The sequence below is a fragment of the Dunckerocampus dactyliophorus genome, chromosome 4, assembly GCF_027744805.1.
Source record: "Dunckerocampus dactyliophorus isolate RoL2022-P2 chromosome 4, RoL_Ddac_1.1, whole genome shotgun sequence".
Taxonomy (NCBI): Eukaryota; Metazoa; Chordata; class Actinopteri; order Syngnathiformes; family Syngnathidae; genus Dunckerocampus; species Dunckerocampus dactyliophorus.
The window spans coordinates 16,774,563-16,787,841 of NC_072822.1; the positions used below are offsets into that span (position 1 = coordinate 16,774,563).

Sequence of the window (13,279 nt, forward strand, 5' to 3'; positions counted from 1 at the left end):
TATGAAAATATTTTATTTATAAATAAAGAATCCCACCTGTCGAAATTCACTTATCACGGTCAGGTCAGGTTTTTCTCTTGTGGTCATTTAAATTGCAAAAATATATATAATGGTGTCCTAAGACAGGTCTATTTTATACATATGACTTCTACAGCGGAACATAAGTTAGTGTCTTTAATGCGTTCCGAAAAGGTTCGACGAAACCCGAAAGGTATGCCAACCAAATCAATTTTTTGATAATACAAATCCAATAAATCCGTACCCAAAATCCAAAAACGTTCACACAAAACACTTTTAATATAGAACGATTACAGTTTTACACAGAGAAAACAATTTGAAATGTATAAAAATACATATAAATGATGAATGAAAGGGATAAAGGAACATTTAGCATCACTTTGGTTGACAAAGACGGCAATGATGAGCAGCGAGGGAGAAGAGAGATCCACGCGGATGACACCTTCATACTTTGCTACGAGATATTTGTTTAATTCACTAGTGTTTCTCACCTTCTTTATCAAAATGATGGTACTTGCAACTATCTTTGGCTCCATTGCGGGTTATTTTGCAGCCATGATCAATAAAAAAAGCAGAGACTTGTGACCTAACTCTCTCGGGGTCTTATTCACGAGTGAGGGAAGGCTGGAGCGTGAGGTTGACAGACGGCTCGGCGAAGCGTCTGCAGTAATGCGGTCGCATTACCGGACTGTTGTGGTGAAGAAAGAGCTGAACCGGAAGGCAAAGCTCTCAGTTTACTAGTCGATTTACGTTCCCACCCTCACCTGTGGTCATGAGCTTTGGTTCATGACCCGAAGAACGAGATCGCGAATACAAGCGGCTGAAATGAGTTTCCTCCATAGGGTGGCTGGACTCACCCTAAGAGGTAGGGTGAGGAGCTCAGTCATCCGGGAGGGGCTCAGAGCAGAGCCGCTGCTCCACTCCTTCACATCAAGAGGAGCCACTTGAAGTGGCTCGGGCATCTAGTCCGGATGCCTCCCGGACACCTCCCTGGAGAAGGCCCCGGGGCAGACCTAGGACACGCTGGAGGAATTGTGTCTCACAGCTGGCCTGGAAACACCTTGGGGTCCTCCCAGTGGAACTGGAAGAGGTGGCTGGAGACTTTCCTACTGAGACTGCTGTACCCACGGTCCAGATAAGCGGAAGACAGTGGAATGGAATGGATTATTGTTTTAATTTTCATCATGACAAGTGAAGCTCTGCCTCAACCTGCCTCCCCTGCCCACATGGGGCCACATGAAAAAAAATCACATTGGGTCCCTCTTGGGCATCTGTTGTCATCTCTGTTTTTGGGGCCCATGTCAGGGGTGCCCTGAAAATACTAATTATAGATAATTAGATGATAATAATAATTGATTGGAGTTATATAGCGCCTTTCTAGACACCCTAAGCGCATTACACTGAGAGCCCATTACTCATTCACTCCACAGTCACACACTGGTGGTGGTATTCTACATTTGTGGCTACAAATTCATGGCTTTTACCTCCATTTACATACCAGTGTGGGCTGCACCTGGAGGTAAGGTGGATGAAGTGTGAAGTGAAGTGAAACACCACAGCAGCATATGGGATGGAGGACTGTCACCTACTGTAGGGTACTTTTTTTTTTCACGTCATACAGAAAAAAAGGGGGGTGGGGGCCACTTCGATATTCTTGAATTAAATGCTAAATGCTAAAACTACTCATTCAAATGTTGGTCATGATATAATATATAAGCCTTTAAATGTATGTAAAGGAAAAATAAGCTACGTGTCCATTTGGTATAATAGTGTAAATTAGCTGTGGCTGTGAATAGTGGTTGACTGATGACCACTTCAGGGTGCAGCATAATTCTATTAATAATCCTAACTCTACCAGCACTAATACAGTACAACAACTTGAATATTAAAAAACAACAACAAACGTGTTCCTTGCTGGACTAGTGGCAGACAAAAAAGCCATAGAGGAGACGCTGCAGTCAATTAGGAAGGTTGCACAGAGTTTAATGGACATTGCTGAAGGACGGCTGAGCAAATAGTATCCTCTAATTGTCATGAATAAGCTGCAGGCTGGAGTGACTCAGTGTACTTTCATGCTTGTGAGCAATATCTCATCACTTCATGTTAGAGCTGTAAAAATGAAGAATGAATTTTATTTGAAACCTGTCTAATATTGGAAACAAACAAGATGTCGATTGTGCTACTTTGATGCTAGTTTGCGGTGCCCGTCTGTTGCTGATAATGTCTTCAATAAGATGCCTCACATTTGAGTCATTTATTTGATTTATTTTGGACACAAATGTTCCTCTTTCAGCTGCCTTGGTTTCCTGTGTCAATATTGTCAGCTTTGGAATTACATAATGTTACACGTTATGTAACTTTGAGCCGTCCAAATATCATGTGCTCATCCCTGTGTGTGTGTGTGTGTGTGTGTGTGTGTGTGTGTGTGTGTGTGTGTGTGTGTGTGTGTGTGCAAACATGGTATTTGAGGAGCTGTAAAAATGCTATTGGGCCACTTTAGTCACAGGTGTCAAGATTAGTGTAGCAAAGTGAGGTTGAGGCACCCAAGTGCAGCAAAAGCTAAATCTGAATGATTTGATTTGATTTGATTTATACTCCCAAACAAGGCTGGCAGGCATGAAGCTGTCACGACACATTAGGGATAACTACATGCTCAACATCAACAAGGATTTGGACAGTGATATCAATCATGAGGAAATAATGGGTTCAATATTACGCTGTACTTTTTCATCATCTGCAATGGAAAGTCAAATATAACGAGTTATACTGCACGGATAGAATGAGTGAGACTCCTAACCGTGTTTTTGTATTGGTTGTTGCTGTTCCACTTAAGTCCTGTAGGTGTTGGTAGCATGTGCTTCAAACTGTTGCCAAATGTCAAAACACATCAAGAAGAAGACATGTCTATGGGCTCGGAACACTAATGGTAAAAATAATGCTCACAACACAGTAATGTGCTTATCACTTAGGGTGCGTTCACGCTTGTCATTTTTGGTCTGTTTAAGACAAACTCTTGTCCTGTTTGCACTGCTTTTACGGAGTATTTTAGTGAACCCAGGACCAGACTAAACAAGTGGACTCAAGTCCTTGAGTGAGGCAAGTGTGAACGCCAACCGCACCAAAACTCAGAATATGATGTCAGCAAATGCAAGCAAAACCAGGCCATGGTTTGCAACACCCTGCAGAAAGATGAGTGAGAATGATCAAAACACATGTTAAATGGAAGGCCAGGAGCCTCGATGCGGTAGTTAAATATAAATGTCTCTTTTCAACAAAGTTGTTGCGTTATAGTTCAGTGAAGTCATCAAAACGATATCTCCATGCAGCGCATCTCCAGGAACCTTTTGCCGTCTTTATGCAATTTATATCGTCTTTGTTACACCGCAGCTGGTCATAGAAAAAAAAAAAGTCCTATGAAGATGTCGTATTGTTATGGAGGCGTGTGTTTCGTCGGACAATATACATGTCACATACGCCGTCCAGTTAAGGCACAACTTTATGTACCTCGGTTAGCGTTCACCCCAGTTAGCGAACATTCTCTGGTTAGCGTACAATATGGCGCGTTTGTCGTGTTGTTCATAAACTGCCTGAGTCCTACCATGTTCCTAATGCATTTTTATGACAAAATGTCTTTGTTAGCATCCTATTAGCTTGCCACTACATAGAAACAGGAACCGGAGGTCAGCTTAGTCGACTGTCTATGATGTCATCAGTGGTAGACTCTCAAAAAACATGTTTTATAGTTTGACAATTACAGTTTTAACATGGACAACACCTTCCTGTTTTGTCAGGAGTTGTTTCTTGACTTCCTCACCTTCTTTATCAAATTGCCGGAACTTTCTTTGGCTCCATTTTGGGTTATTGAAGTGAGAAAGACTATTGAATTCAATAAATAACTCATGGCAAAACAGGAAAGCGGTGTCCGTGTTGATCTCATGGCCACATTGTGTCTTTGGGAACAGTCACATCAAGAATCACGTCTTCAGTGAAGGTAAAAGTAACCTTAAATGTTCATTTGCCCCTGTCATTTATATGTATTTATATGCATTTTGAATTGTTGTATGCATGTAAAATTGTAATTGCAACACGGTAACATTATTAATTTATTATTAATATAATATGCATTTTATGTTAACATTTTTTTGGACTAATTGGATTAGATGATTTCTTTCTAAAACTGAAAAAACGGTTATCATCCGTTTCGGTTCGAGTCAGACCTTCTGGAATGGATGAATGATGCTAATCAAGGTTGTACTGTAGTTGTTAAATCCTTTGGCCACACCATCCAATATTACACAAGTGATATGCAGACACGCTTGAATCTAAAAAGCATTGAAATTTATTGAGCTTGGAATTAGAAAGTGTTCATAAAATTCACCATACAGTGTTGACGCTCATTCTGTGTAAGTTTCCAACTATGAGCAATGGTCCATCGTTATTTAAAACACTATAATTTCTATAAAGGTTTTGTGTTGCACACGCTGAAATACACTTGGTAAGGTCATCCTTAAGTAATGAAAGTTTTGTCCTCAGGGGACCTAATAGATTTTAATTGCAAATCAGATTGTGTGACCTATGGTTGACATACTTCTAATTGCCCATTACCCTGCCCCCCACCAGCTTACCCCAGTATGGCTCCATCACAACTGATTGATTATGGTCCAGCTACCTCCTTGAAATCAGTAGACTCAGACAGCTTTGTCAGAACGTACTAAAACGGACAGCGGCCCGCAGTTGTCAGGGAAACGTGTTGTGTTTGGCCCTTGAGGAGACAAGGAGGAGATGCTCTTTTCTCCTCGTAGAAGACTGTCTCCAAACAGTAGCACCACACTTCACAGCCTCGCTCCCACAAGCACACTTGGGCACAAATAAACATGCCCACACATACATTTTTAAAAACCTACTTCGCTTCATCAGCACTGCGTGGCCTCGCTTCTTCTCCCACTCGCATCGCTTACCTTTTCGCATCTGGCCGCGCTGTGGAGAAATGTCTTGCTTGCATCTCTCGCCCCTCCTCCTCCACATTTAAAAACAGGACTGGGATCAGATGAGAATACAAGATGCTATTTTTAGCTCAGCTGCAATTGAAGTTGCTGTGCACCTGATGAGTGTCAGATGAGGGGGAGAAGTGTTGACATTCTGTTATTAAATTATTTGTGTCCTGTTAGACGGGCTACTATATATAGATATATTCACGGATTAATGAAATAGCAGTGACTCTCAAGGAGAAAACTAGCAGAAACCAATCTGTCCTTTTTCTGACAGCTGACTGACTATTAATGCAAATCTCACTTTCATATAGTGCTTCTTTGTCCTTCACCTTTGATGGCAGAATGTCAGTGGTGCATGTTTGCCTCCGTGTTTGAGCAGCCTCATTATCGCTGGAGATGTGTGCCGAGGCTCACACTGAGCCAGCCGCCCTCACGCAAATGTGTTTGTGTTTCCATCTTTGCAAGTTACACCGAGCATCGCCCTCACACACATCCGCCATGCACACACGGTAAACGATTAGGCGCATCTTGTTGACGCCACATTTTCCACGTTGCAATTTGATTTCCCGCATTACAGTTTCAGGTTCCACAGGCCTGTCGGCTGAAGTCATGTAAATACCACAGGGGAGAACACTGTGGATAATTAGTGCAATCAGTGCTTCAAAAAAAAGGGGGGGGGAGGGACACAGTTCAAATGCTAATCACAAGCATAAAATCCAAAGAATCATCACTTTGATCATTTTAATATCGTCTACAGGTGCGTTAGTATGATGACTTTATTCTTATCATTTTCATCTAGTATATTTTATGTTGTAGTAATTCGAGTACTTTTATTCTCGCACTATATTTTTCACCTTTATGGAGCACAACGTGCTTCTTGTTATACAAAAACTACAACTACTACATGCCGACATTTTTCTCAGCGGACACTGAGGGCCAGATGGTATTAGAGATGCTCGATGTTGTCTTTTTACCGATATCCCTTATACTGATATATGTCCAGGACCTCCTTACCAATACTGATACAAACTAATGCCAGGTCACATCTCGTGAATGAATGAATACATTAAGCTTCTGTTACTGTGATGCCACTGGATGCGTATCACAAATAAACACTGGGCGAATAAGACAAATACTGCAATATGCAATCAAAGTTAGAGAAAAATTAGCATATTTATTTTGTCATGTTGTCTCAAGAAAGGTCTTAAAAAAATCACAAAAAATTAAAGGAAGGGACCTTACTCCCCCCTTGCATAACCAGCACTTTAATTGAGAAGTGAAGCATTTTTTCGAAGACCCTTATTTTGTTCGATGCCATCTGACAGGATGTGACAAGCGGTGTTTTAATTGTGAAGGCCGGAAGTATGCTGATTTGTCTCTGGGCTCTTGACGGCTGTGTGGTTTAACGGCGAGACAAAGCTGCGCGTGAATAAAAAGTGCCTCCCGAGCTTCATGGCTGCCGTCCTTTCATCGTGTTGAGCTTGTACAACGTCACCAGACATCTTATTGGGTAGCAAGCTGGCAAGCTTGTTGCTGTGTGGAGCATTTCATCACTTGTGTGCTTATTAGCAAAAAATCTGATACCAATATGGACAGATATCTAATTTTTAGAATGCAGTATGCTACTTTTTTCTTAAACTTTGAACCCTGTGGTATATACAGCAGCGCGGCTAATTTATAGCAATGTTCCAAACTCGTGACATCTCCTTTACTTCAGAACTACTACTAATCATTTATATACAGTGCCGCTCGTGAGTCAGTGAGGAAACGGTAGCTCTTTCTTTAGCTGAAGCTAATCACAAGCTACAAGTGAACTCGCGACAAACTTGTCAACCCATTGGAAATGCAGGAGGTCATGACTCAATATAACCGTCTGACTCACACTGTCACCTTACAAAGAACGCTAAAATCATCACACAGAAACTTAACACTCAAAAGCTGGGTCAGAAATATACAAGGCAAGTACCAATACGAGTTTAAACAACTATTTTACCTTAATCCCCATAATGCATTTTGTCCCAGCAAAGCATTTCAGTGGTTATTGCTGCCGGGGTGCTGCAATGCTGCTTCTGTCCACCAGAAGGAACCAGAGAAGCCCAGAGGGAGGCTGACATCATTGCAGCGCCCTGGCAGCAATAACCAATGAAATGCTTTGCTGGGACGAAATATGTTATGGGATGAAGTTAAAATAGCTATTATTTTAAACTCCTATTGTTACTTGCCTTGTATATTTCTTACCAAGCTTTTGAGTGTTAAGTTACTGTGTGATGATTTTAGCGTTCTTGGTAAGATGAGTCAGACTGTTATATTGAGTAAAGACCTGCAATTTCCAATGAGTTCGCAAGCTTGTTGTGAGCTTTCTCATAGCTCATGATTGTTAAATTAAGAGCTGCCTGATCCTCACGGACTTGTACGTGCCAAAATATGCCTTTTTATGATGTGGACATGTCCAGCGTATATATGTACAAATCTGATTTTCTCTCTAAATTTAATGGGTGCGGCTTAAACACCTATGTGTCTGATACACCGACAATTACGGTATATATTTTCTAACAATATTGGCCGATTTTATCCAACATCTCTTAGACATGGCTCCGGAGGGTATATTTCTTTCTTAACAGTGTTTACTTTTACAAAATAAAAACATATGCTTCCCCAACGCATTTTTGATAAATGCTAATTTTGTCGTCCAGGGGCTGTTAAAAGTCAGATTTGTTTACGTGCAAGTTGTCTTCTTCTACTGCTGCTTCATTGTGATGGGTACGCCTGGCTGTTGCCCCCTGCAGAGTGGAGGAAGTACTGCATAAACGAGCACTTCTCTAGCTAGACTGAATGGTTGACATTATTTGGGTGATGTTTGGCGGACCCAATGAAAAGCTTTGGCGGGGATAATGTGGCCGCCTATTGAGGGCCACTGCCATAAAGTCAGTGCAATGGTTGTGTGAATAATTAAAATTATATCATCAAATATTTTCATTGATTTCCAGTGAAATCTGATGGTTCTTGTCAGTAATGGCTCTCTTGCAGGCCAACGTGGCAGAAGCAGGTAATGAAAAGGCAAAGTTCTTTTACCAGTTTAAATGTTTAATTCAAATAAGTCTTGACATTTTCAATATTTGATGTTTTGCTTCATGGGGATGAGTGTTCAAATGTCAAATAAAAGATGGCAGCAGCCTTTTAGAGTTCCTGACTGTCTCCAGCACTCCAAAACCTTCATTTAGTTCACCAGCACACCCGAGGTTATCTTTCTCATCTTCTCAACACTATCTCACGGCTGACTTTCTTTCCTCATTTCCCCCTTCAAGCAAACCTTGATACCACAGCCCTCGAATTCCTTTGTTTCCATCTTTATCCTCCGTCAGGAGTAATGGAATTCATTGGGTGCTGTTGGGGGCTGAGAGGGAGGTGGCGGTGAGTTGGTGACAGATGAAGGAACCACTGTATGAATCTACCAGTGGGTCACCATGTTTCCAACCAAACAAAACACACCCTCCACTATTGCATTATACTATATAATTGTTATTCATTGTGACAAACTAAATAGTTCTCAGAACCCAACCCATACGTTGCCTCTTTACAAAAAAAGAAAAGGCAAAAGCTGCCAAGTGAGGCGCGTTGTGATGCTGAGCCAAAGTGATTCATAAAAATAAAAGAAGCACATGCCGTTTAGCTTCTCTCTAATATCATGGTGTGTAGTCTATAATTAGTTATGTGGAGGCAGATACCAAACCTCAACTGATCCTACTTGCAATGCATTCTCGTATTTACAGAGACTACACAAACAAAATGTTTCAATATTTTCCATTATAAAAGTATATATTCAGCAAAATGGGTGCCCCGTGGCTTTGCAAGAGTGCACTCAGCTCACTGTAACAATCTCGAGGCCTGCAACAATCCACCCCAAAAACATGACGGAGCTGCATCACTTCAAAAAAAATATATAGTTTGCCACAAAATCCTGTTTCTATATTGACCCAATTTGTATTGACCCAATTAAAGATTGTCAAGAACAGACACGGGCAAACTCCGGCCCGCAGGCCAAACGGCGTTTCCAAATTATTTTTTTAAGCCCTTAAAATCAACGCTGCAGCCAGCAATAACTTTTGCAATGCTGCTTTTAAATTGCCGTGAGTCTTGAACTACTTTTATTCCGACAGTTTTTGAAGCGAGATACTGGGTCCCTTTTAGTGATTTCCCGTATCTAGTGATATTCCGATAATCATAGGAACTACTGTATGTCACAGCAGCTGCAGGAAGATGAGTGGGCAGGGGTCCGCATACAGAGCAGCTGGAGCCCATGCGAAGCAAGCTTTCTACTACAAAGTTCTGCAGAGAAGTGATATTTTTAATTTTGTCTGTGTTTTTTTTAACCATTTGTTTTTGTGTTTTGCTTGTCGCTTTTTTTTTTGCTGTGTTTTTTTTTCTTGATTGCAAAGCACACGGAGGTTGCCTGGAAAGTAGACAAGGAGGGTCGTTCACATACTCTTGATATTCAATGTTTTTGTAGTTCATAGTTTGTATTCTAAATCCCGCATCCTTTATTCATGTAGATTCTGGGTGTCCTATTCAGTAAAATCCTACAATATTCAATTAAAATGTTTGAGGTGGTCTGTCATCTTAGCATTTTTAGCATGTGGCAATGCAAAGCAACCTCTAGATGTTTAAAGTGCTGCTCTTGAAAGAAGGAGCCCAAGCACATACTGAGGTTTCCTGTTCTAACACTTTTACAGCTAAAATAAGAAATAATTCCAGGTGGACGGTTAACAATACATGGTGTTAAATATATATAAATTAGATAGATTGATAGAAATTAGATACATAGAAGTTTTTGTCTTTAATAAGTAGGGATGGAAATCTCTTTGAGGTAAATGATTTGATACACGGGTTAAGATATGATTTAAAAAACAATATATTTTAAAAACAGAACGAGTCGATGCGATTCGGTTTGATACGATTCAATGTTGACATTTGGTGATGTAAACCAGTGGTCACCCACCTTTTTGAGCCCAAGATGCCTGGTCTCAGTCATAATTTGCAATTAACTACTTCAAATGTTATGTAAAGGGATATCAGCTTTGGAAATATGGGCCATTACTTTATTCAAAAATAATCTCTTTGTTTGTAGTGAGCTTCCCTGTGGGTAGTTAGCATTGTAGCTTGTGTGACGCGATGTGAAATGTCTCTCCACATCGTACTGTAAAAAAAAAAAAAAACTCTACCTTCCATTCATTGTGAAATTAATGTTGTCTTTCTTTTTTCTGCCACCTTTTTAGGGGGCAGTCTTCTCCTCATTTTCGCTGCACCCGCTAGCTTGTTCCCATCATGTTTGTATGATCTCCACAAATGCTACGTTTTGGTCATGCGCACAATACTGACCTTTGAGCTGTACTAGATCAGATTTCATTTATAAGTGTTTTTTCAATATGTTGTCATTTCCAGTTTACATGTAAGTGTGATTTCAACAAGAATCGCAACCAAAAAAAATTAGATGCAGCTCACTGGTAAGTGGCGCGATGTGAGCTATTTTTAGAACAGGCTGGCGGGCGACCAATGCGGTCCTTAGGGGTGACCTGGTGCCGGCGGGCACCGTGTTGGTGACCCCTGCCCTAAGCTGATTGTATGACTTTTTATGTGCAATCCTAAACAAGACAAGCTTTTAAAATTCCAAGATGCAGAATGACCTTTGTGTTGACCTATGACAGGTCAGACCCATTATTGTATTATGGATGAGTTGAACATATTGATTTGTATTTTCATGTGTGTGTGTGTGTGTCTTCCAGGAGTGGCTGGATTTGCGTTGCAGAGGTGTTCGCAATGCCAACGCCTACATCCTGGTGTACGACATCTGCTGCGTGGAGAGTTTTGAATACGTGAAGATGATCAGGCAGCAGATCGTAGAACACAGGTATGGTCGTCTGACAAGCAAGCCTGTCAACTATCACGCTTTACTTCCGATGACATTACCGTGTCGCTCGTCTTGGAGGCAGGATGTAATTACACAGGCAACACACAAAAGTGTCGAGCGACAGATCTGTCCGCCGTGGAGATATCTTTTAATTCAGCATTCTGACAGCTTGTAATGACATGTGATTCGCACACTGGTGAATGTGAAATGTTTCAATGCGAATGGAGATTTGAAGATCTTTTTTAAGCACGTTTCTGCTTGTAACGGACAGCAGAAGTAGCAAATTGACACAGTGAGATGGAGATAACACATGGCAAAGTGCACCCATTTCCATTTTGAAAGGTACAATGGCTGACTCCATTTGTTTTATATGATCCTTTATGAACACGCTGCCCCCACACAGTAGATTGACCCTCCTGATCCACACATGCTGGCCAGGGTTTATTGTCCATGATAATAATATCGCTATCGCCCGCAGTGGGAAAAATCATGCATGACAAATGGATGCAGGAGAAAACTGTAATCATACAGTTGCATTAAGATCTGAGGCATGATTGCTCGGAGGAGGGGTTCTTTCTATTCAAAATATATCTGTTTACTTGGACAGAATACATACAAATAGAATTATTATTATAATATCCTTTTTTTTTTTAGCCCGCTGGCATGAGGCAAAATCCTCACACAGCCTTTGGTACATCTTGTTCCTCCTGCAAATACTTCTATGTTTCTGTGAACACAGCCTGCGAAAAGGAGAAAAGTGTTGTGATTACGGCAATGTGTTTTTCAAGTCTTAAAAAATATCACCTCAGGGTTGTAACATCATTCTGTTGAAGTCTCTCCGTGTATATTCTTGTGTGTGCCGCGCTATCGCTCCATCTGTCAAGACAAACGCGCTAATGTGCCGTGCTTTGTCGGAAAAGCAGGCACAGTGTAACAAAGAGAAAGCTCGATTAAGCCTGGGACGAGCAGATAAGTTCTCTGAACAGCAGCTGTCATTGAGGCTTCATGCATTGTACTTTAACTAATAGAATATTAGACACATTTTCTCTTTGAATTCAACATAATTTAGCTTTATTTCATGTAAAATAATCATATCAGCCATTAATGGTAGTTACTGAACAAATAGAGCTCATTTAACTTGGCAATGCCTTGTCAAAGAAAGACACTAACCTATGAAAAACAGCAATTGGCACTGCATAGCTGTACATTAATGCAGATCAATTTGGACCCACCACAAGTAGATTTGCCGTTACCTGTTTGCCCTCACTCATAAACACATTCTTATGGGACAGTCTGTGTAGCTCTGCTTGTTAACACCTTAAACGCATCTAGTTTGCCAGAGAATAACATCACAAGATGTAGCAGGAGGGATCGGGTTGTCAACTTAGCAACATTTTGGCTGCATTTAGCGAGTAATCACACCCCTCTAGATACTCTTTAAAAAGTGACGAGCGACAAATCGACAGAAGAGCCCTTTGGAGGCCAAAACAGAGAGGCGCTCAAAAGGGTGAGATGTCTCCTGGGATTGAACTGGTTTAGAGTGGCGGGTGTTAAAGTTAGAAAGTTCTATTTGGTGGATTTATTTAAAGTGTGGCAGAAAGTTGGAAAGCTTTGTATAGGTTTCACTTTTGTGTCTAATATCACACAACTGTGTGGTGTGTTCAAAGCCCAACGAACGCACAGCGAAATATTACTGCTTGACGAATAACATTATCAATGACACCAATATGTAAACATGTACAAATTGTGGGGCTCTGACATGAAAGCACGTTTCGCCCTTCTCGATAAGCAGCGGGTGTTACAGTGGGACCCTCCCCCATCTAAAAGCGCCATCTTGTTTGTGATATTTTTTTTTAAATGACAAAAATACGTAACAGAAGGAAGTTCAATTGTATTTCTAAACATATTTGTGCTTTTTTACTCACTTTTTTTTGTTATTCCTCCCTTCTATGTCGTCCATTACAATAACACGCAAATGCGTCTTGGCCAATTATGAAAATTAAATGGAGACATTGCGACAAATAAATTTTTTTTATGGTGTGTCGTAAGTTTTAGCTTGATTAAAATTTTCAGTTAATTTGTAGCCGTTAATAAACAATATATTTTAATCAATAGAATCCTGTCTTATCATCTATCGTTCTGTTGATAAAATATAGTGAAAATGGGCATATTTTAGACCTTGTTGCAAGTAGTGATTAATGATGAAGTCATTTGTAAACTGTGATTGATCTGATTACAATTTTTAATCATTTTAGAGCCCTAATTTTTATACCTGTGTGATAATTACAAAATCACTTTCCCGTTACGCCTTCTACATATAGTCGTCCCTTTATCGCAGTTAAAGACACTCCTACTGGTCTTTGTT

At 40.6% G+C, this 13,279-nt stretch overlaps 1 protein-coding gene across 4 annotated transcripts in view; it reads left to right on the forward strand.

Annotated features, from left to right (window-relative positions):
- The window catches only part of rasl10a (RAS-like, family 10, member A), a 32,857-nt gene that overhangs the window by 14,531 nt on the left and 5,047 nt on the right, over positions 1 to 13,279 (forward strand). For all 4 annotated transcript variants that reach the window (XM_054773228.1, XM_054773229.1, XM_054773227.1 and 1 more), the window contains one exon: positions 10,790 to 10,914. In XM_054773228.1, coding sequence (XP_054629203.1) covers positions 10,790 to 10,914 — 125 coding nt within the window. The remainder of the gene's footprint in view (positions 1 to 10,789; positions 10,915 to 13,279) is intronic.